At 48.1% G+C, this 25,293-nt stretch overlaps 1 protein-coding gene across 2 annotated transcripts in view; it reads right to left on the bottom strand.

Annotated features, from left to right (window-relative positions):
- prkd2 (protein kinase D2) overlaps nucleotides 1-24,414 on the bottom strand; it is a 45,584-nt gene extending 21,170 nt beyond the window's left edge. The window contains exon 1 of one of the 2 annotated variants that reach the window (XM_061216788.1): nucleotides 23,546-24,414. In XM_061216788.1, the coding sequence (XP_061072772.1) occupies nucleotides 23,546-23,875 (330 nt within the window). In that variant the 5' untranslated portion in view covers nucleotides 23,876-24,414. Of the gene's footprint in view, nucleotides 1-333; nucleotides 459-23,545 lie in introns of those variants that run through there. The other variant, XM_061216789.1, reaches the window with a different exon arrangement.
- Between the last annotated feature and the right edge of the window lie 879 nt (nucleotides 24,415-25,293).

The following is a 25,293-nucleotide window of genomic DNA, read 5'->3' as shown; positions in this document are numbered from 1 at the left end:
AAGTGCAACAAAAACAGGAAAAGAGAAGGCTCCACCCACTCCGGCTGGCCTGCCGTGCCAGCAGAAGGCCCCGGCCGGCCCATACGGACCGAGTCGATGCGGTAACCGGTTCATAAATCATGACCGTGCCCATCTGTCGGAGAAAGGGTACCTCAGGTAGCGGGGCTGCGGCCGGATATTCAGAACGGGAGGGTTAGCGAGGCACGGCGATGTTTGGCGGTGTAGCGTTACACGCCGGGCCGCTGTGAGGGAAACTCGAGCCGCCGGCGCAAACACTGCAGCTTTATGATGATGTCAGTCAAAAGCAGCGAGCGGAGTGGCCGGAGGTCTCACCTGCCCCAGATCCTGAATACTTTATATCCTCCCATTCAGCAGCTGCGGATCCACACCAGAAGCCGGGACACGCCCAGGGCGGGACACCCCGGAGGTTTATGGGGACAAACAATCGGTGTTCCTCCCACCCGTAACCCGAATCCGCACAGTCCTCCAGTCCAGCAGGGGGCACCAGTACTCCTTACTTTCAAGAGCCTAGCATTTGAATGACCATTCCAGAAAGCCTATAGCCCTAATCAAAGATGGGAATAACAAAGCATAGTACAGCAGGCGTTAATATTAAAGGCCTGTCCACAGACAACACTGCTGTTTCCGTGGTTTGGTTCTGTCAGTTTGACCAGAAGGGCACTGCAGCGGTGCATGCAGACTATGTAGTGTGAAAAGCGAGCCATTGAGGAACATTAAGTGAGAGATGTGCATGTCCCGTAAGCTGCTGCAGTCCCTGCCAGCCCCCCTCCCCAACCCCTTCTTCCTCCCTCCCTGCATCCTCACTTACAGGAACTCTACACCCCCCTGCACTCCCTCCCCGGTTCTCACAAAGCAGAAGAAACAAAGGCACACAGCGCAAGGCCAGGGGGTAGGATGTGTCGCTGCCAAACAACACGCATTCCGCACCCTTCTGTGCTACCGCTGCCACTGCTGAACCTCTTCTCTCCTGATCAACACTGCTGCTGTTTAACCTCCTTTCCCTCAATCCCCAACTCCCCTTACCCAACACAACCCAGGAGCTCCTGCTCCTTACCCAACAGAGCTCAAATGGTTCCCTACCCGTACCCAACACAGCTAAAACTTTTCTCTAACCTTATCCAACACAGCTCAAACTTATCTAACCATACCCAACACAGCTAAAACTGTTCTCTCACTTTACCCAACACAGCTCAAACGTCTCTAGCAGTACCCAACATAGCTAAAACTGTTCTCTTACCTTACCCAACACAGCTCAAACTTCTCTAACCATACCCAAACACAGCTAACACTGGTCTCTCAGCTTACACAACATATATAATACAATCTCAGGCCCACTGAGCCTGCAAAAGCAGCAGGTGAATTCTGGGGTGAGGAGAAAGATGGGCGTGGGCAAGCAGGAATTTCCGAGGTAAAACATACCAGACCTCCACCACCTTAGTAAGACACCATTCATTCTGAGCACATCCTGTCATGACACGCTAACCTCTGTATGTGCAACACCCCGTGGCCCCTCCCCCACTGCTATTTACCACATTTACTGCGCTGGTCCGCTGTTACTATAGTCAGCTTCACATCCGGCCCCAGAGGAGACTCACGGCTTAAACTGTCTTAGCAGAACACCACCAGGAAAAAATACATTTCCTTTTAATCTTCTGGCCAATGAATCAGCAGTAAAAATGAAGTGTGCACAGAACAGATTTAAAATAAAAATGAAAAGCTGCTCAGTCTAATCAACTGTAAGTCGCTTTGGATAAAAGGATCAGCTACATGCAGTCAGGTCCATAAATATTGGGACATCGACACAATTCTCCTCTTTTTGGCTCTATACACCACCACAATGGATTTGAAATGAAACAGACAAGATATGCTTCAACTGCAGACTTTCAGCTTTAATTTGAGTGTCAGCAACACCAAAAGACCCGGAAGACCACGGAAAACAACTGTGGTGGATGACTGGAAGAATTCTTTCCCTGGTGAAGAAAAACCCCTTCACAACAGTTGGCCAGATCAAGAACACTCTCCAGGAGGTAGGTGTATGTGTGTCAAAATCAAGAGAAGACTTCACCAGAGTGAATACAGAGGGTTCACCACAAGATGTAAACCATTGGTGAGCCTCAAAAACAGGAAGACCAGATTAGAGTTTGCCAAACAACATTTAAAAAAGCCTTTACAGTTCTGGAACAACATCCTATGGACAGATGAGACAAAGACCAACTTGTACCAGAATGATGGGAAGAGACGAGTATGGAGAAGGAAAGGAACTGCTCATGATCCAAAACATGCCACCTCATCAGTGAAGCATGGTGGTGGTAGTGTCATGGCATGAGCATGTATGGCTGTCAATGGAACTGGTTCCCTTGTATTTATTGATGATGATGATGCTGACAAAAGCATCAGGATGAATTCTGAAGTGTTTCGGGCAATATTATCTGCTCATATTCAGCCAAATGCTTCAGAACTCATTGGACGGTGCTTCACAGTGCAGATGGACAATGACAGGAAGCATACTGCGAAAGCAACCAAAGAGTTTTTTAAGGCAAAGAAGTGGAATGTTATGCAATGGCCAAGTCAATCACCTGACCTGAATCCGATTGAACATGCATTTCACTTGCTGAAGACAAAACTGAAGGGAAAATGCCCAAAGTACAAGCAGGAACTGAAGACAGTTGCAGTAGAGGCCTGGCAGAGCATCACCAGGGATGAAACCCAGCGTCTGGTGATGTCTATGCGTTCCAGACTTCAGGCTGTAATTGACTGCAAAGGATTTGCAACCAAGTATTAAAAAGTGAAAGTTTGATTTATGATTGTTAGTTTGTCCCATTACTTTTGGTCCCTTAAATAGTGGGAGGCACATATACAAACTGTTGTAATTCCTACACCGTTCACCTGATTTGGATGTAAATACCCTCAAATTAAAGCTGAAAGGCTGCAGTTAAAGCATATCTTGTTAGTTTCATTTCAAATCCATTGTAGTGGTGTATAGAGCCAAAAAGAGGAAAATTGTGTCAATGTCCCAATATTTATGGACCTGACTGTATCATGTAATGTAATGTACATATTGGAGTGTTAATTGAGTCTTTAAGTGTTAATTTACCAGTGAAAATGTTACTGTGTGGTTAGAGGAGAGAGAGTGGAGAGACAGAAGTAAACAGGTCTGTCATTGAACGGCATTGGTGGACTGGTGGAGAGAGTTCTGAGTGTCTCTAAGGACCCTCTGGGGTTGCCAGGTATTGAGTTTCCCCAACCACCTTCTCTGGCCTTAAGGTTTCCATCATGAATCCTATGGATTATAAACAGCCCCTCTGCTCTTGGCCTGAACTAAGCCTCACCTGGTGCACCAAAAGCGGGGATTTCCTGCAATGTACCAGGACTGACAAACGTGCTACACCTCTTCACCGCAAGTTACTCAGCACCAAAATTCTCACATGGAAACAGAAGGGAACCTCTGTTTCCAGTCAATTTTGGTGAATAGATGGTTCCACAGGCCCACTCACCCTTCAAACCACTCACTCCAGCCACAGCTGAGGGACATTTCCTATCATGCACAGGAAATACCATAACTATGATTTGCATAAAACCACAGAAGCTGACTGGTACAGTGCTATGATTGGTCATTTATTATGACTCTATTAACAGTTCTCTCCAATCCAAATCATACATTTCAGTTAGCACTCAAGCCAATCACATTTGCCGCAGCAACGACCAGTGCTACTCAATCTGACACCTGATCAACACGGGAGGCTTGATGGGGTGTTCCCAACAGTTTCACAATGCGGTCTATCTGATTTCTCAGAGTATCTTATAGCTTGTTTTCTTGTGGTGGTGGGATAGATTTTTGTCATCCATTTCATAACGAATTAAGCTAACGCAAGCCGTCACTCACTGAATGAAACCGCAACACACCAATGCAAGCCCATTTTTGGTGTCATGAAACCAAACCTCCGCCCCCAAACTGCAAACTCTCATTTTCTTTGTCCACTGTCACAAAACGCACGTTCTAAAGTTTCAGACTACCCGGTCAATAGAACAAGAGACAGGCTACCCGCATGTACCGCAGGGCAGTGGCTAGGGGCTGGATTTGTATCGGGAGAGTCGCAGCTCTCTGATCTAAGGTTCAGCAATGGCAATGGCCAACGCCAGCGGCCCTCAGAGCGCATTAGCGGCGTGGCGGGAGACACGCTTGGCCAAGCCTCCTCTGAGTCAAACATCCTGTTTTGAGTCAGAAAAGAAAACAGAACCCGGCATCGCTGCCCGTGGCAACGCTGGCACAGTCTGACCCGCAGCCAAGAGCGGCACGTTCACGTGCGAGCCGCGGAGCCAGCACAGACACGCGAGTCGCTTCACCACAACGGTCTGCCCTAGCAAGCAGTGGGCGGTTAAAGATGCTAAAGCGCACATTGTCAGATTATAATAAAGGGATTTTTTTTTTTTTTTTACATTTTGGTTTCACCATTTAGAAGTTACAACAGTGTTTATACATACAATTTCAGGGCACAGCAATGTTATGTAAAATTAATGTAGTCAATTTGCATGCCATGCCTTCCTGATGCCTGTGACCTGTCGACATCGTCAGAGTCTGGATATATTATTTTCAGGTTGTCATACGAGCAATACTAAAACTGTTTGCATTTGAATGGATCTCTATGGGAATTTGGGGGTGGGACGGGATTCAGCTGTAATTTATGCTGATACAGTATGGAACACATTTCTTTGCAAAATGGCTTCAAATCATCAAGGTCCAAGGTATCAAATGAGCCACAAACCACCGTGCTGCTGCCAGATATGCAGTAAATAGGAAAATAATTATCTTCTGAAAAACAGCATCTCCTACAGCACAGTGGCCCATCATGGCAGTAGAGGTCAGTCCAGAGGGAACACCGCCCCCTATTGGTCAACTAATGCCACTTCCCTATGGAATAGGCCAGTGATCCTGGTCCAAAACAGAGGCAAACCAATGACACTGGCATAAGTAAGTGTCAACTAAGACAGGAGAAGAGCTAGTGTGCTGACAGGAAGTCTCTATTTTCAACTTCCTGCCCCAGGGAATCTCCCTCCAAGAGTGATTGACAGGAAAGGAACCAAAGGAAATTGCGACGACAGTCAGGTAATGAGGTCCGTGGGTCTGTCACAACACACATTGTCTCTGTCACATTGTCCCTAAGAGCGTGGATTTCCAAACTTACGTACGTCATGTGAACAGGGAACTTGCCACATACCAAAACAATGCCACACTATTGTCACTGGCATTGGCACCGCGGTATGAACGACCTCTGAAAGGATTCGGACTGGTCCGTCACTCGCATGGTAGCGGGCACAGTTCTCACAACGCTGACGTAACGTTGTAAAAACTTGGTAGAAACGTTGCTCATTAAGGATTCTCGTGGAGCTTGACCAGCAGGCAGACAGGGGTCAGGTTTCCATACACAGGAGAGCAGGAATGATTTACGGGTGCTCCATTTCCACTCAGACAATGAAGTCCTTCACCTAGCCCCCAACCCCCAACCACCCACCCACCTCCCGCCAGCTACCCCCAACCCAATGCCTCCCTCTTGCATTGCTCATTTAGAAAGAATGCAGGTCACCATCCAGTAACAGAGAAAAGCTAAGCAGCAGCCTCAAAATCCAACAAACACACACACACACACACACACACACACACAAAGGCATATAAGCATTCTCCTTCATACATACACACACAATATGCCTGCTTTCATAAATACACCTGTCCCTTTCACATGTGAACACAGTTCCTCCCTTCTCTCACTCTCTGTCTCTCTCTCAATACATTTTTGTCAGTTCAAGAGTTTTATTTCCATTACATACATATACTCAGCGAGCAATTTATTAGGTAGACCTGTACACCAGCTAGTTAATGCAAATATTTAATCAGTCAATCATGTGGCAGCAATGCATAAATGCATGCAGATGTGGTCAAGAGGTTCAGTTGTTGTTCAGACCAAATGTCAGAATGGGGAAGAAATGTGATCTTAGTGACTTTGATTGTTGGTGCCAGACAGGGTGGACTGAGTATCTCAGAAACTGCTGATCTCTAGACAGGAAGGTGAAAATAACTGTCCATTACAACAGTGATATGCAGAAGAGCATCTCTGAACACACAATGCGTCAAACCTCTAAGAGGATAGACTACAGCACCAGAAATAATAAATACCTAATAAAGTGCTCACTGAGCGTATAAATTAACTCTCTGAAACACACATTGCCAAAACAGACATAAGTCAAATGAAAACAAAATCAAAACAAGAAGTTGCAAGACTTATCGACATCCTACATCTTTCTCTGTCTCCCCCAACACACACACACACATTTTCTCTCTCAAAAACACACTCTGTCTCATAGCCTCTCTCACTGCCACACACACACACCCGCTCCCCCTCCCTCCGCCCACACACAGACGTGCTGATGTCCTGAGCTGTGAGGGGCCCCTCTCCCCAGGGCCCCAGGACCCTCCCATGAGCGCTGGGACGTCACCTGACCTGCACATCAACGTATTGGTGCTGCGTACACCGTCAGCTGAGTAAGTGGTAAAAGGATGGTAAAAGGATGGTAAAAAGGTAAATGAGTAGTTCCAAAGTCTAAGCCCACAGTGCCTAACTACACTGAAATCACAGTGCAAACATCTGTTCATTTGTATTGGCGAAGCAGTGATTTTTCTTTTTTTTTGGTAAAAGTGGATCTGGGCTTTGACAGGTTGGGTTGACGTGCCCATCCCACATAGAGCTGCTCTGTGACGGGGCATTCCAGCAGGAATCGGGGCCTTTGCTCAAAGGCGCTCGAAAAGTTCCTGCTTGTTTGCGGGCATTACCACACCCCCAGGGGGCGCTCTTCTGTCTGTGGCGGGTTCTGCGTCTGCGAGGGAGACGACAGCCAGTGGGCTTAGATCGTACACTAGCCTGACGAGGGGGAGGAGAGGGGGGTTGCGGGAGATATGCACTCAAGTTCCCACCCCAGTCAACCGCACCCGCACACTTCCTCTGAGACACTCTCAATTCCATCTCAAGCCTCTTTTCTCTTTTTCGAAAGAAACGGCCGAGGCAAAAACCTCTCCAACAGGGCACAGCGCTGCAGTCCCCAACCGGTGACGATAGGGCCCAGCACCCAGGGCTATGACCAACATACTGCACAACAGGGTTAATGAAACGGTGGCCTGCCATTGATTTATTGACTTGTCCTTTGGGTCACTGAGATGGAAAATCTATATCAATCAGATGTGTACAAACTCAAGCTCATGTCCAAACCTGTACCCACAGACAGCACTAATGACAGAGGAATACATAATGGCTATGCATATTTTAAGAAGAGCTTTGCACATTTCAGGAAGCTTTGAGATTGTTTGCATGTGCAAGATGCATTTAATTCACACGTTGGTTTATAAATAGAGTACAGAATGCGTAGACTGAGAGAAAGAGAACGGGGGCAAGGAGAGAGAGGAAGGGACCCATAGCCAAATTAACGGTGCGCAGACCAACGGATCAATCATTTAAATATCATCAGGAAGGCATCGTTATCTTTTCTCACACAGCAGAAAATATCTACGGACATGGAAAATCACCACCATTCCGCAGTGGCATTCATCCATGTGTGCCCACGTCTGACCAACAGACGACACACTGTCTACATAAAGAAGGGTAGAGTACAGGCAGCTCAGTGAAAGCATAAGTCTGTTCATTTCGCTTTAAGGTAAGCTCGCTCATACAGATCATTGCCTGCCATTCTACAGTCACTTAAGTATGGGACAGGAATTTCATACTGAAGATGAAGGTATTTTTTGTTTATGTCTTCATGTTAGACAAACACAGTTTGGAATTCAGTTTGATGGCTATTTACTGTAGTGGTGGTATTCTTGTGACTCTGGCGGCATTCAGTTCATTTACTACAGCCCGATAAACCAGCCTGGATATGCATATAAGTCAATTAAATATTTATTTCACGCCACTTCACCTGAATATTTTTTCATGAAGTGTCTTTTTTGCAATCTGCAAAAATATAAGTTAAAGTTAAAGTTTAAAGTTAAGTTAAAATATAAGCATTTTCATCTGCCCTGGAGAGTGACCCAGGTAGCATCGCCTCGTTCTTAGCGCCTGGGATGACGTCATCGGCCACTGCACTGACAGACAGGAGACATGTGAGCGATGGCGACCAGCTGACCCGCTTCCTACCGTCTCCTTTCTCCTTTCTCCCACAAGCCCCGTCCCCCTGCCCCTGGATCAGGTTCAGCCCTTCAGTGAGCCGTGAGCTGGGTCAGGGTCAGGGCTGAGAGCGTGCTCATCACGGTCAGGCACACCGTATTATAACTGGAGCCAAAAAAAAAAGCAAAAAAATGTAAGGAGTTTTTATTGGCAGACCAAGACAGGAACTGCAGATGAGTGGATAACATGGTGTGTGGGGGCGGGGGGGTTAACGCTGTGTTCCCGATACGTCAGAAACTCGTAATCATGACCTTCCGACCAAGAACGATGCACTGGAACGGCCCGTTAATTCGGAATTACGAGTTGGAAAGTCGCCGTCATTTCACAGCTCTGAGATGCCGAGTAGGAGGAAACTGACATCATTCAAACTGGCTGAAATGTCGGAATACATAATTACGGCAAACAGCAGTTAACACATAAATCCGTTTTAACATACATGTAAATGTTCTCAACAAACAGCGCATGTTATAACGAAGTTGTGGAGCTCATGACTGCTTCTTACCAGCTGCCATGTTACTAGCGGCTGTTATGAGGTAACGCCTGGAAAGCTCCAAGCTGATAACTCCGAGCTCCCAAGTTGGAGCTACGAGCTTCCGAGTTCACGAGGAATGCCTCATGACTGCGAGGACAAAGCAGACAAGACCCCTGATTTTAGTTCAGTGTCTGTAATGCAAACTCAAATGTGGAGGAAACATGCCAGGAACATGCCCTCAGTCAAGGCCCCCATGGCTCTATCGGGAAAAAACTCAACAAAATCACCTTCACCCATCGTCTGCCATACGATACGTGCTGAGTTATGTATGTGAAAAGAGCATATCATATTTTTGAGGAAAGACCAGGCCTTTTTTTTTTTTTTTTTACTTCAAATAAAACTATAAATCAGAGGTGCCCAATCATGTTCCATGGAGGTCCAAGAGTACGCAGGTTTAATGCATTCCAAATGCACCTCCACTTCACCCGCTGATTTCCGTAATTAGCTCCCTCCTCTCTGGTGTTAATTAGTGAAATCAGCAGGGGTACTCGTTATTGAGAGTGAAGACCTGCATACTCGCGGCTCTCTATGGCACATGATCGGGCACCCCCGCACTAAATGCTCATTAAAAGTTCAACCATTAATTAACCCCAGGCAAAGAACACACCATCGTGTTCAAGTTAACTCAGAGTTACATAAATCCTCTTAAAATCAGCATTCCACAGATTCCCCAAATACAGCCTGCTCTATGTCTCACTTATTTTTGTCCTAGGCCATACCCAAATCAGCTTACTATTGCGCACACAAGTTGTATACAGCCCGTATGGAAACTGTATACTCAATCGTATTCAATACAGCCGTAGATTGCACTAGGCCTTGAGAGCAGCCTGAATCAAGTGCTGATTGGAGAAACGGCAGATGCAAGCTCTTACTCAAGGTATAATAAGTGAAATGAGAACTGGGGCACGTTCGATTGGAAAAAACGCTTTGCTACGGTTTCTGCGTTGAACAATACGTTCCCTCCCTCTGCAACGTGAGGTATGTTTGCTCCCGTTTGGTGGGGGGTTTTCAGGGGTGTAGCCCGGCTTTAAAGCCCGGAGAACGTAGCACTGGTGGGGAGGGTGGAGTCCAGGCAGAGAGAGGGAAAGGTGGCAGGGTAGGTAGGGATTGTGGGATAGGTGGAGGTTCATGGGACAGGGAAGACATGGACAGAGCCTCTTCAGGACTAAAATCTGTCAGCTGTACCCCAGTAGCTGCTTCAGTAAACAGGCCAATCAGCTACAACAGGACCAGGACCTGGTAAAAAGGCAAAGACTGAATGCAGAGAGGTATGACCAACAAAATGTTAAAAAACAAACAAAAAAATCTACTAGATTACTGATACTGATGACACAGCAGGGAAGTAATTAATAATCATCAACTGGAAACTGCTCCGTCAACATGTCATAACTTGTCTTATATTTTTTGCCAGTTGCTAAGGTTTTCATCAGTTTACATAGCATGACCACCCTCCCATTTCCTCAGACACTTAAATGAGACGCCTTCCCCACCATCCAAGGGCAATTCACCTCTGAACGGCTCGTTAACAGTGCTTATGCGTCTTCCCTGTAAAAGGCTGTACCTGTCCTTATCAGCAAACAGTAAAGCAACAGACAGACTGTTCCGGAAAGTTAATAAGAACTCCGGTTCTGACAGGGACTGGCTTATAGGTCTTTAATGAGCCGTTGCCTGGGAGACGGCGGGAAGAACCCGGGGCACGTTGGTTGGGGGACGTCAGCTCGCCGACCTCATTAGCTCCTGACAGCAACGAGGCGGACAGCAGGGACTTTTGTGCCTGTGAGTGATGGAAAAAAAGTGCTATCCCGCCAATCTATTAATAGCCCGGTGAGGTCACAGTGACGAAAGCAGAGAGAGCAAGTGAGAAAGAGGAAAAGAGTAAGAGAGAAAGAAAGAGAGAGGCAGGAATGTGGCCTTTTCACTGTTCCCGCCTCTTGAACTAGAGCCAGATTGAGTGAAGGCACGTAGGAAAGGTTGGCTGCTGCACCTGTGACATCAAAGGGTTAAGTGACATCACAAGCCTAGAGAACCAGAGATGGAGAAGCACTCCTTCCTCTAGTGACATCACAGGCCCACAGAACCAGAGATGGAGAAGCACTCCTTCCTCTAGTGACATCACAGGCCCACAGAACCAGAGATGGAGAAGCACTCCTTCCTCTAGTGACATCACAGGGTAACAGAACCAGAGATGGAGAAGCACTCCTTCCCCTAGTGACATCACAGGGTTACAGAACCAGAAATGGAGAAGCATTCCTTCCTCTAGTGACATCACAGGCCCACAGAACCAGAGATGGAGAAGCACTCCTTCCTCTAGTGACATCACAGGGTAACAGAACCAGAGATGGAGAAGCACTCCTTCCCCTAGTGACATCACAGGGTTACAGAACCAGAGATGGAGAAGCATTCCTCCCCTCTCTACAGCATGGGACCAATTAGGAGTCGGGAGGGCCCAGAATGTTCTAGAACTGCGGTTGCCCCAACCCCCTGGGCACTGGCAGGGGTCACGCTGTGGGACAGAGGCAGGGACCTAATCTAGCTGCTGTATGGGCATGTCCCTCCCACAGGGCCGTGTGTGAATGAGCTGACGTACTGTGAGCGGTGTGCATCCAGCGTTGCTCCACTCCCAGCCCTGGCTGGTTCTACCACATCCCAGGCTGGTGCAGTGCTGGCAGGGCTCCACCCAGTCCAGCATGGGGAAGCGTCTTCACCCTCACTGCAGACGCTGCTCACAGCCTAATCATGACTAACAATCACAGGCGGCAAGTAGCCTGAGGGCTGACGGGTTTAAATCCAGCTACATTCGTGACGTGCTCTGCTTCAGCTGTTAAATATAGAACATAGAGCTATTCTACAACAACAAAAAGAATTAAACCTGCAAGCAGGGTTGAAGGGGGCCAAGCAGTCCAGCAGGGCAGGGTTGCCATGGCAACTTGATCGGATCATCTTAAAAGTGTGGCTGTAAGCACTGATAATAATAAGTTTTAGGTCAATTGACCAAAGATTGGGTGTAACTGAAATATGAGCTCAAGTTCTGTTTGGCGGATTCGTTGCCAATTTTGATGGACTGTAACAGACAAAATCAAAATGACATCTGATAAGTTTTGTGAAGCTTGGTCTGAAGATCATCTATGCCAAATCTTATCTTTTGGATCTCCCGAAGTACCACCAGACACAATAAGAATAACTTTTGTTGAGGGAAACACATCAACACTTATGAGGCAAAAAGTTGTTTTTCAGAAAATCCAACATGGCAGAAATTGACGTCAATGGGTACTTGATCCAAGAAATCCAACGATACCTCAATTTCAAAATCGGGCATATGGCTCAAAACTGTACCTCCAACTTTGACCCGTTGGTGGTGCTAGAGCGCTCGAGGTGGACACATGAATCTTGGTGAGAATAATTATGGGACGGTCCCCAAGCAGTTTGCCAAATTTCAGCTTTGCAGCTTTGGTGCTTGGCCCCCAATTAGAACTGAATAGAAAAGATTTATTAATCCCCACTGGGGAAATCCATCTTACAAACAGGAGCAAACATAAAAAACTGACCGCAAAACGGAATCAAATAAAAAGACCACTTCCACTTTCTCTGCCTTATTGGCAGGATACAACACTATATTTGTATAGCCAATGCAGTTTTAAACAGAACAATGGCATATGTATGTAACACTGAACAATACAGAACATCAAAGATCAGAAACAAATGAACAGTAATCACATATGAAAACAAGAACTCTCTCTCTCTATCTTCCACTAACATGGCCGCCTCTTTGTACGGTCGTTTGAAAGCACAACAGACATATTGTGCTGTGCGCCGGCCACGGCCCAGGACTTCCCTTTGGTTCTGCGGCTCCGGGAGGAAGAGAAGGGAAGAGCTCTGGGATTGAAGAGAGGACGGGAAGCTTGCACGAAGACCGAGAGAGGGAGAGAGAGAGAGACGGAAAAGACAGGCACGAAATGGCGTGCGCCGTGGGGTTGACAAATCCGGCTGGCCAGGCTCACGCTGACATTCAGTTCAACAGCTTTGCTCCACATCGGTGCCTGACTTCCTGTTTGCGCCGTGAGGGCATGCAGGTGGCCTCCGCTTAGGAGGATTCCTTCACACGGCCAGTACAGCCTTTGGTACAGTCAACCTGGAGCCTCAGGGCTGCTGTGAAGAGACGTCGCAGTGCGGGGAAGAGCCACACCCAGACCGTGCCAACAGCCTCGGAAAAACATGTACCAATGCACATGAGCAGTGCCCAGGGAGGGTGGGATTCAGTTGGTAGATACTGCATCTCACTGCACAGCAGCGCCCCCTCTGGTCGATCGAGAGCCAGCGCTAGCTGCACATGAAGTGTGACAGTGGAGTATGCGGTAGCATTTCATAGCAACCCGCACGCTTGTCGACGCGCTTCTTAACTAAAGGAGGTAGCTGCAATGAGACCAGCTTACAAATACAGGTGGCATGCAAAACGAGGAGTCCTGAGAATATTTTCACAGCAGGTGCAGTGCAGACGACCCAAGTTTTGCTCCTCATATGCCCCTGCAAATTCCCTCCTATCTCAGACTGGAGATGTCAGATAATATGTCACTGGATAATAAGTCCAATACGAAAGACAAGCAAATATATTTCCTTTGGCGAGAACAAGGTCTTAGCTGTGGCTGTGGCTGCTGTGCATGTGTGTAATACCCATTCATGTAATGGCTTGCACATTTTCTTTATGCTATTAATTGTTGGCTTGTTCAGCTAACTTTACACTTATTGAATATAAAAGGCCCTGCTGTGCCTTTGTGGCAAAATCACACTCTGACAAGGCTTTAGGATTGTTTTCAAGGAAGTCAGTCCTGCCAATTAAATACTTTTTTTATAAAGCACTCAAAGTCATCCCAATAATAGCACCCCTGGGTACTTTTTAATGTGTTATTTATCATATTAATCCCCTGTTGAGTGAGAAATTCCAAGCATATGGCAAACAAGTAACATCGTAACGTCCAATTATCGAATCAGAAAAGGTTATCTGCTTATTTCCCTGCAGATTAGCCATAGGTGGCTTTAACTGAAAGCACCCCAGGGAACATTCAGCTCTAAAAAGGGATAATTTGTATTGTGATGTAAACAGACGGAGGAAGATAATCAAGTCATTTGTGCTGATGAGTGTTTTTCTCCCTGAGTCAGGTCACCATTATCAAGGACAGGAGAACAGAGATCGGGGCCTCATCATGGGAACCAGGAGAACAGCACGATTCCCAGTCTGACGGCAGCCTCCGTAATGGCGCTACACTCACTATAAACACAGAGACGCTGTAGGGTCAGAGTGTAGGGAACGCTATGAGAACATACTGAACACACACACACACACAATCACACACACAGACACAAACACACACAATTACACACACAGACATAGACACACACAGACACACAATCACAAACACACACACGCACACGCACACACAGACACACACAATCACAAACACACACGCACACACGCAAGGCCAGGTAAAAACATCCAATCAAAACCACAGGGTCTGCTGTTTTCACCATAACAACACCAACTACTTTAGACGCTGGATACCCAGTGTCAGATAGGTTAACTGTGTATACAGCTATTTTAATTGAACAGTTGCTTGCTGAGCTGAACTCTGAGGTCCTATGGCTCTCCAGGACCAGGGGTAGCCACCCCTGTCTAACACCACACCTCTTCCTCTAAACTGTATCGCTACCGACTAATTTCTCTTACAACATTAACTTCAGCAACAGCCAAGAACAAGGGGTTTGCAGGTTGAATACCCAGCACAGGGAACAGCAGTCATCCCCAGGAGGAAGCTACTGAAACTGACCTACTTCCTCAAAGGTCCAGTTGTACAAATTGACAAAACTGTGAATGAGCTACAGTTTGCCCTTGACCAGGTCATCGAGCAGATAAACAGTCATTCGGGGCAGAACCTCAGTAGGAGAACCGGAGAAGGGGAAACCGGCTGTTGCAGGCTCGGCCTCAGACCGCCCGCCGGTTAAACAAAAACGGGCCTTTTTGTTTGGGGTTGGTAACGTGAGAGGCAAAGCCGGAACCCAGCGGGAAAGTAATGAGGAGAATAAGTAAAGTCTGTTCTGGGCTCAAGCGGGCTTTTGTCTGGGGTCTGAGCGCGGTTCTGGAACGGCAGGGGCGAGTAAGCCGATCGGAGGGAGAGACACCGGAGCGCCCGCCCGCGCGGCGGCCAGTCACTCAGTCCCAGGACGAAACATAAAGGCAGAGAGACAGAGAGAGAAAAGAGGGAGAGGAGGGACAAAGACAGCGAGAGAAAAGAAGGATGGAGAGATAAAAAAGAGGGAGGAGAGAGACACAGAGACGGGGAGAGGGGAGGGTGTATTTTATTGAATTTTCTTTTTCCTTGCACCATTTTTTCCATGTTCTTTTTCATTTGCTTTGGCAGCACGAGGGCTCACTCGTCAGGCCAATAAAGCTCCATTAGCAGTGGCATGAGCTCAGCTCTGGAGACTAGCGCAAGAAGTGTAAGACCTCACAAAACCACACAGAGGGCAGAGCCTAACACACTGGTGCTACTTTGCCCCCCCCCCCCCCCCCCAATCCCCGACTTGTACAGAGCAGGCGGGAGGCAGGAAAATGATGGTCGCTCGACAACTATTTTAATGGTATTTCAGGTGTTACACATTTCTTACACGTTTCATATTTTCCTTTTGAATCGATCTGTCATGGGCTCATGGCACTGCTTGCTTTAATGTAAAAACACATGACGCTACGTAAATAAAGGGGACATACTGTGCATTAAATTCAGATAACTTCTCCCAAGCTCTCCCACTTCCCCCCTGCTCCTCTCTCCTTCTCGTTCTCTGGACGTGCCCACCTCAGGTTCCAGAGCCTGCCCCCTTTCCCTGAGATCATATGTTTGTCTAATGAGGTGGAGTTCCTGTTGCCCTGGTCGCCTGCTTCCCTCCAGAAACACGGGAGCTGGAGAGAGCCCCAAAACTGGGGCCTACTCGCCCACACAGTTTCCTGTGCTCTGCTCCACACTGGCAAACTGTCCTCTCCAATCAGCATTAGTCTTATTCACATAACCCAATAACCCCTGTCTATCATTCCACTAACTAAATTAACTGGTGAAACCTAGGTATTACTGTAAAACACAAACATAACATTTTCTTGATCTTGAAAATAACAAGCGAGATCGATAATCGTCCTGTGGATTTTGGAGACTCCCTCATTTGCGTAGTCAAAAGAACTTCTGTTCAAGTGGCCACATACCAGTCAGTAAAGCCCCCGCTATGTACATAATGCCACAGTCTGGTACTGTAGAGGAAAGCTGGTCATGAGACTCAGTACACAACCTGGCCTACATAAGCTCAGCACGTGACCAAAATATTTCGTTGATGGGCTCAGTCCATGTGACGATATGCTTTGAATAAGCAGGGACATGAAGATCCATCGCTTTCCTCTTCCCATTACCACTTTCTCCTTCCTGTCTGTCATCTACCTATCCTTAACGGCATCTACGCAAATTTACCAAGTGACCCGAGACTCTTCCTTAACCCAGCCTATGATGTAGATTAAAAGTCTTATTCATTGTTCACTGACAATACATGACCATAGCCTTTTCCAAGTGTGTGCGTGAACGTGTGCGAGTGTGTGTGTGTCTGTTGCCTGAGTTACAGGAGGAAGAGAGGCAGAGGCGGACATTGAATAAAAACTCTTCACTGTCCACTGCTGCCCCTGACAACGCACAGCTATCTCAGGCCTTGTGAAGTAGTGTCCACTGATACATCAGAGCGACATTCCGCACAGCCACGAGAGAGAGAGAGGGAGAGAGGGAGAGAGAGAGAGGGAGAGAGGGAGCGAAAGAGAGGGAGAAAAAGAGAGAGGGAGGGTGAGAAAGAGAGAGATTGGGAGAGAGAGAGGGTAAGAGGGAGGGAGGGAGAGAGAGAGAGAGCCACCCCAGCTTTGACCCACAGCTCAGTCTATACAAACAAGAAGTTCTCCTTTTGTCTCTGGTCTTGAGTGAAAGGACAGCAGTGTGCTCCTGTGAGATCAAACTGAATTGCTGCCCTTCATTTGTAAACTTCACTCAGTGGTTTAAAGCTTTTTGTTTTCTTGCTGCTAAAGAATTCATGTCTGTGTGATTTGCCTTGAATCTTTGCACACCAATTGTGTATTACCACCTCATGTTGCTGCTTAAATGGTATTACAAAATAGCTACGTATTCACAATGCAAAGGAAGTATTCTTGCGTTTGCGTGTTGCTTAACAAATGTCTGCCTGCCAAGGCCTTTCCATGATGATATAAAATGAAGTTCTGATAGTAGAGGGTTATTCAGTACATTCTCAGTATGTTCTTAGACAAAAATAAACACCTCCATTACTCATTTGCTGTTTATCTGCACTTAGTCCAGAACAATAGCCCAGGTTGTAGACACTTAAAATAATTGAGTAGTAAATATTTTTTATGACTACAGAAGGAACAATGTGGTCACACCAACGAATGCGACAATGAGACGTAATGGTTCATTTTTGGAACCAGTCAGACTGGACTCGGTTCCTCCGTAAGCAGGCCTTGGAGCAACAGTGACGTCGTACCTGTGACATCTACAGCCCAGCGGCTTAAAACACACTCCTATTTATATTGTGTTCAGAACAATTTTGAGGAAGTCGGTTCCCATAATATGAGTATCGTCCAACAAAGACAGCTTTCAAACACAGCTTTTTGTCAGGTGTAAATTAAGATTGGCCATCGCTCTTTCGGTTATGAAAAATGTGTGGGGCGACATTGGCTCAGGAGGTAAGAGCAGTTGTCTGGCAGAGGGTTGGTGGTTCGATCCTGCCCTGGGTGTGTCGAAGTGTCCCTGAGCCTATCCTGACCCCAAATTGCTCCTAAATTGGTATGGAAGCCAGTCGCTGTTAGTGTGTGAGTGTTTGTGAGTGTGTGAGTGTGTGTGTGTGTGTGTGTGTGTGTGAGTGTGTGTGTGTGAATGAGAAGCATAAATTGTACAATGGATGTTTTCTGCTAGCTGTAAAATGGACCCTGTTTCTTGAGCCAAATGCATTTACTTGACTAGTGAGAGCCTGACAGGGAAGGTATGTTCTGCTCTCAATAATGACCCTGGAGTGGTTCTGTAAAAGACAGCCACGGTTTGTCCTGATCCTTTCACCCATGGGGAAATCCTCTCTCTTCCCATTCCCAGCGATGATCCAGACGTGTTGAATGGTGGTTTGAATAGGCAAAGTGAAGTGTGCACCAAAGCTGATAGAGAACCCGCTGGCAGGAAATATAATACCTGCCCCCCCGCTCCTGGCCCCTCATGCAAACCGACTCCGCTACAATGCAAATGAGCGCAAAGAAACAGATTTGGATAAGTGCACAGAATCCACTGAGCACACAAACTCAGTCAAGGGAAGAGTAACGTGCTGGATGCATTCAGAACTCACATTCACTCTTTCTCTTCTTTCTTTTAATCAATTACATTCAACAGTTATTTTTGTCACTACAAATAACTGCATTAAGGAAACCATGAGCCAAGATTTGACGGAGGATACTGACCGAATTCAGGCCTCTGGCTTAAATTCCTGAATACAAAGCTACAGCTCGTAGTATAAGCGTGAACACACACGCACACGCCCCTGTCTGAAAGAGAAATCTCCCAGAACAATCAAAATGCTCGAGGATTTTAGCTTGGGGTCCTTTAAAGCCAGAGTTGACTGTTTTAATGGTGGGGGTGGGGTAGGTCACGGTTTCACCCTGTGTCCTGTGTGTAGATACGGCTTATGGCCGTTCACACTGTGCAACACAACCCCCTGGACTAGTAAAACATCAGAAAGCCACCCAATCCAGTCCTGTTCTATGTATGGAATCTCCTCCAGGCACATAATAAGAACAGAGGATGGAGTGGCTGCCTGTGGCTGTTGTCCATGATCCTTATCACCCCCACAGCTGCTTTAAAGTTTACCTCAAAAACATGAGAACAACCGGTTTTCCACTGGACTGAATCGAAGAAAACTACACTGCCCTAGTGTAACATCCAGCTATGACTAGCTTGAGATCACTAGCTACCAGCTGTTTCAAAAGCTACCTTGAGCTGTTTTTTGTTTTTTTCAGCAGGGTAGACTCACTCCTTAAAAGGAAAGGCGAAAACATGTTATTTGAGTGAGAGGACCATACTGGATCTGATTTCACGGAATGCTTGTTTACATCAGGTGGACACATCCCCGTGTGTGGTCGGTTCCACGGCTCGGCGTTACAAATCAAAATGATTGCTCAAGTGAAACTACATCTATCGACGTCAGAGAGGAGTAACAGGCCAGGCGAGAGATGTCTTATCTAAGTGAGCATTGTGTCTCGGGGCGGGCAGTTACGGGCCGACGAGGGCCGCCCGCGAGGGTTCGAGCCTTTGTGCAGGCCTGTGTGTCGATCAGGGCCGTCAGCCAGCATACACACCCGCAGGGCGGCCCAGCCAGACCGCCGGAGAGCTCCAGACCGCCGGAGAGCTCCAGACCGCCGGAGAGCTCCAGACCGTCGGAGAGCTCCAGACCGCCGGAGAGCTCCAGACCGCCGGAGAGCTCCAGACCGTCGGAGAGCTCCAGACCGTCGGAGAGCTCCAGACCGCCGGAGAGCTCACCGGACAGGACAGATTCCCGGGAACGTCCTCCCCTCGCCTCTCACTCCGGAGGAGAGAGGCAGGAACACGACGTTCCCAAACAACGGTGGAAGCACGAGGATTCTGTACACTGTACACCTGGAATTCTTCCCCAGGCTGGCTGGAGGAAACACCGGGAGCGGGACTACAGCCGCCTGCCCCGTGGGGCTTCCACTGCTCAGTAAATGGGAAATGGTTGGAATTTATATAGCGCCATTATGCAAAGCGCTTTACAATCGATGCTTCTCATTCATCCAGTCATACACACCAACAGCGATTGGCTGCCATGCAAGGCACCAACCAGCTCATCAGGAGCATTTGGGGGTTAGGTGTCTTCTTGCTCAGGGATACTTCGACACTCCCAGGGCGGGATCGAACCAGCAACCCTCCGACTGCCAGACGACTGCTCTTACCGCCTGAGCCAATGTTGCCAAGGGCCATATCACCCACTCCCCCTCTCTCTCCACGCAGTATAAGGTTCATGAAGCTTCACAACTTAATTGATAGTGTACAGCACTGAACTCTCACCAACCTGAGCGGTCCGCTGTCATGCCTCATCATAGCAGAGAAATTCAAACGACATAAACACACACCTGGGCAGGCTCTAAACCTGCAAGCGAAGACACACAGCAGTGTATGCGGGTCCTAAGAATGTAAACAAAAATCAGACGTGCATGAAGTTTCCAGAACTCTACAGCGAAACATGCCGGAATTGGAAATGCGTGGCAAGTTTCAGAGATAGTAGCATGTTTGAAGCAGTTAAAATGCGATCTCAAGACTGTAAACACAATTTGCTTCAGTATTAGTGAGGGGCCTTCCAAAGGGGTAAACAGTGGGGTTTCACTGAGATTTCAAATGTAAATATCCATGAGGACATTTTTCCTACAGCAAGATTTTTCTACTGCTCCAAAAAAAAGAAAAAAACAACTAAAAGAGATTTAACAGGATGAGACATGAACACGGAGAGATTAGTAACAGCCATTTTAAAAAGGCCTTTAATGGTTTAATTCAAGAACACAAAGAGAAACAGCCGGATGCTAAACCATGACAGCGACAGAGCATGGCTTGTCAGTTTCTTTAAGTAACTGAAAAAGTGTGACTAATTCAAGGTAAAAAAAAGAAAAGAAACTGGTGAAAGCAGCCATAATCCCCATTCAAACACACACAGGCCTTGACGGTCCGGCTCTGTCTGTCTTTACAGCTCAACAAATGTCTCACACTATATGTACAATGAGAGGGCACTGAAGACCCACCAGCCGTACAGTTATCCAATGAAACGTGAGGCCCAGGTGGGAGAGGGAAGACCTGGAGACGTGGTGAAAGACTGCAACAGGCTTGGAGAAAGCGCTAACACGCGCTAACGCTTTCTCAGTAGTTGCGAGAATGTTTCATGTCGCTTAGCCGCGGACGGAGGAGGTCACCTGAACCCGGACTAACCTGCAGCCCACAGGAAGTAAGGCGCCTTTTCTGAGGGGTAGGGATTCATTAGGGATGACGGGTGCATTTCACCCCGGGCTCTCACCTGAAATGCCTCCTGTCAGACAAGGCAGTGGCAGAGGAGACTAACAGCAAAGTGACAAGAGATTGAGCGAGTGGGTGGAGTCCCACCTGGGATGTTTGGGCTTGTTTCCACCAATGGAAGGACTGCAATGGCTGCTTTGCTCTGTGGTTTTGCAGGTTTTATTCTATATTGCATTCGTCTCAGATGCTGATAAGATTGTAGCAGAGACACAGGAGATTAGACTAATACACCGCAGTGTGCTTGAGGAAATAATAGGGCGTGCTCTGTCAGCAATCGTCAAGCACGTTCGGTTAACTGAGGCAACCAACTGCCTGTAATTACATGTGAAATTCATGGGACACCCATTCATTTTATAAGTTCAACCAACAACCTCAGGTTCACTACGCCGCCTACACAAAGATGTGCAATGCACACAAAAAAAAAAAAAACCAATGCATCTGATATTTTCCCTTTGGCATATTCTACTTCCAACTCAGCAATTTCAACTAATATAACCCCTATCAGTGAGTGGTGCGTGGGAATCCTGTGATCTTTCCCACCCCCCTCAAAATGCAACAGACTTCACCAGCATGCGGGTGCCACACCCCACGGCATGCGTATCCTAACACACAAACGCCTAGCAAAATCCCCTGCAGCTGTGAGGAGCTCAGCAGCTGAACAGACACGTTTTCATCCACAACAAGAGCACTGCGCTCAGGGCGCAGGCCGTCTCGGACATAAACACATGTGAGGGAACAATGGCTTCAAAAACACACCACCACCACCACATCTTCCCCTCCAGAAGAGGGGTCCCGGATCTTGAGGGCCCCTTGGGAAGGCTAGGCGAGGGAGGCCAGAGCTCCAGAAGCAGCAGAGAGGAAACTACATTCATTTCCTCCACTTTATCCCTCAGACAATGGGGGCTGGAGAACACCTCCAACGCACGGGCAAGGGAGACCGCAGGACAGGGGAACAGGGGGGGAGGGGGGGCGGGGGCGCAGGGGAGGAGGGGCCCTCCCAGCACATGGGTCCAAAGGGGTGGAAAGGAGGAATAAATCTGCAGATGTCAGGGAGGCGTGGGATCGCACGTTTACTCCGGGGAGCGCAGGGTGGGGATTGGGGGCGGGGAGGGGACACCACTTAATCTCAAATGAATGGAAAAACAAAGTTCCAAAGGAACACAGCCTCTATTGAACAAGTCCAGGCTGTGGTGACTCATGGTTCCCCGGCTCTGGAGGCCGGTGCCAGAGCTGGAACTTTCTGAGGCCAAAGACGGAGCCAGTCAGACAGAGCAGGAATCGCGTTAGGCCAGCGACAGTGTTGAATGCATAAACACTGGGTAATTACAGCCATGCAGACTTTCCTGTGGTTTGGTGTACATACAGAGGCCATAAATACGTAGAACAACATGTGCTGGCGACGCGGTTTGGCGGTTTGGGAACTCGCCTTTGAGGCAGAAGGTTGGGTCCTCGGGAAACAATGATTTTTTTTTACACTATGTTTAGACAGCCAGCTATACACACAATGTAGGAAGAGAGGTCTGGTAATTGTCAGAATGACAAAAACATTTGACTGAGGATTTGTATCTGAGAAGAAAAATCGGCTGACCTGCTTTAACTATATGGCCCCCTGGCTCTCTTGTCAACGACACTCTAACTTGTGTCTTTGACAAAAAGACAAAAATAAGCAAAGTGATAAATGAGCAGACGCATGCATCAATATTTTCCTTATTCGTTTCATTACAGGATTGTTTTCATCTGGTTTGTGTTCATATTCAAGTTGTACTATTCAGTCTCATTTACTACTGAATTTACTCAAACTTTTCAGAACAAATTGTTGAGTAATTAAAACATTTTTGAAACAGTCCTGAAAAATGGCCACCACAGTGCTCTCAGAAACAATACGATTGTAAGCGGCCATGTACCATACACAACTGTTGATTTCTTTTTACCTCCCGTCACTGAAACGTGCCTAACAATCTGAGCAAAGGCATAGCAGAAACACAGACATTATTAGCATTAGCATATAGCTAGGCTTCAGTGTGTGTGTGTTTTGTTTTGTTTTTTCATTAAAGTGAGTCACACCTCTTGTTTTTGTTAGCAGATAAGTATGTCCCGCAAATATTCTGCCACGGGCTAGACTATGAAAAAGCAATGTTCTCCTGTCGCAAGGTTCTGAGGGGCTGCTCAACCCCTCCCCACTTCCTAAGCGTTGTGATAATGTTGGTTCTCCCTGCTGACCTCGTCCTGCTCCGTGTAAACACGGTGTGATTCACGGAGGGCTTGCTAGCCGTTTGCGTTCAGCCGTGAGGGGGGTTTGGCTTCGGAGGCTGCAGATGCACCACAGGCTACTCCATCAAAGCCGCGGCGACACATTCACTTAGCAACCCAAACGTGCCGTGGCAAAACAGCAATACAAGGGCATAAAACATTCATAACCAAACACTGCAGAGGCTCCTGTGTCAGAGCATTAGATCATCATATCGCCAGAAAACAAACAGTGACGCGGAGATCGAGCGGTCGCCGCGCGCGGGCACACGCTAGGCGCTTCCATATTAGGACGGGGGCAACGCCGCCGCTCCGGCGGCACTCAGACGCGTGCCCGGCGGGGTTAGCGGGTGCGAGGGGGTCGAACCCCTTGTCGGGGGGGGGGGGGGGGGACCTACCTTCTGGTCCACGATGGAGCAGGCGATCTGCTTGATGTAGGCGAGGTCGGCCGCCTGGGGCAGGAACACAGACTCGCGCGTCAGGCCGATCTGGATGATGAAGGACACCCCGCTCGGGGTGGGGGGCGTAGGCTGCGTGGCCGTACCCCCGGGCCCCGGGCCCACGCCGAGGTCCATGGTCTGGGGCGCGGCGGAGGTGGCAGCGGGCGAGGGCATGGCGACCGGGGTCCCGTGCTGGACTATCACGGACCCCGGGGGCGAGGGCCGTCCCTGGGGAAAGAAGACCTGGGACAGGGGCCCCGAGGGCAGGCAGGGGCTGGCGTTGGCCATCCCGCTGGCGGGAGCGGGACAGGGGGTGGGGAAGAAGTTTCTGGGAGCTGGAGGATCTCTCTGTAGGCAGAATGGGTGAAGCTCCGGTCCTCACTGTCCTTTTCTGTCCCCGCACCCTCTCCAGGGGCGCCCCGGCTGTCAGGTACCTGCTCGCAAATCGGCTCCTTTCTTCAAAACCAGCAGCAGGAGAGGTGTGTGCGGCTGGTAGCGAGAGCAGAAATCCAGGCTCCGCTGCGCTGAGGAAGAAGCTGCTGTGTGGAGGAGAAAGTCCAAACGCAGCCCACAGGACAATATAACAGGGAGGGAACTCCCCCCCCACACAAAACAAATAAACAAAACAAAAGGCAAGAATGAAAAGTTAACTGCCCCGGACTGCTGTCGGCACAAAATGGCCTCCTTTCAAAGCAGGAAACTGAGTCGAGGAGAAGGAGCGAGCGAGAGAGAGAGAGAGAGGGAGAGAGAGAGTGCCTGGTTGGGCTTGCTTTACAAGTCGTGCTCTGTTTCAGTTTCTGATTGTGTGTGTCTCTGTGTGTGTGCGCACGCGAGAGAGAGAGAGAGAGAGAGAGAGAGAGAGAGAGAGCGAGAGAGCTAGTGTCCCTCCCTCTGCTCCGTCTCCAACTCTACTTTCTGAACTTTGCCGGACCCGAGGAGGAAGTTACATGATTGGCAGATCTCTTAACCAATGGGATGGCCTCTCACATCACAGCTCACCCCCCCCCACACACACACACAACATCTCCTCTTTCTCCCCCACACCCCTCCAGGCTTCCTCCCTCCCTGCCTTCTCATTCGTGTGCCTGTGTGCGAGCGAACAAATCATCTTGTTTATTTCTCCTTTTGTTTTCTGCTCCTGAACAGGCCTCAGGCTGGGGGTGGCTGTGACAATCCCTCCGCCCCCTCCCTCCCACTCTCTCGCCCCCGCCAAGCCCAGAGATACCCTCCTGCCACAGCCGCTCTGACCGAGAGCCTGTCACCACAGCTCCCACTGGGCATTTTAACACCTGGAAATGTATTACAGTACATAACCATCACTCCATACGGATGTGTGTGTGTGTGTGTGGGGGGGGGGTGATGGTGCCTGCATATGTAAACATTTTCACACCCAAGCACTGATTCTGGATCAGTGTCCAGTCAAACCAGTTGTTTGGGGCAGCCAATACAAGGCAGTGTTTTTTTTTTTTTTTATATATATAACGACAGGCAGGAACAGGACAATCCTGAAACCAGACTACAGTACAGTAACTACAGTTACTTTATTTCGCTAAGTACGCTCATTTTTAAGCAATGACAGGGCACAGCAGCGCGGCTAGAATAACGAATTTCGCTAAATGTGCATTGTGTAAAACGAGTATAAGTTGAAGATAGGAGAGTTGAAAATTATAAGCACATGATAACACTCGGACATAGAAGCCATATAT

The sequence above is a fragment of the Conger conger genome, chromosome 13 (assembly GCF_963514075.1).
Source record: "Conger conger chromosome 13, fConCon1.1, whole genome shotgun sequence".
NCBI lineage: Eukaryota > Metazoa > Chordata > Actinopteri > Anguilliformes > Congridae > Conger > Conger conger.
Note: the sequence above shows the minus strand (reverse complement) of the source record. Positions and strands in the feature narration are given on the sequence as shown.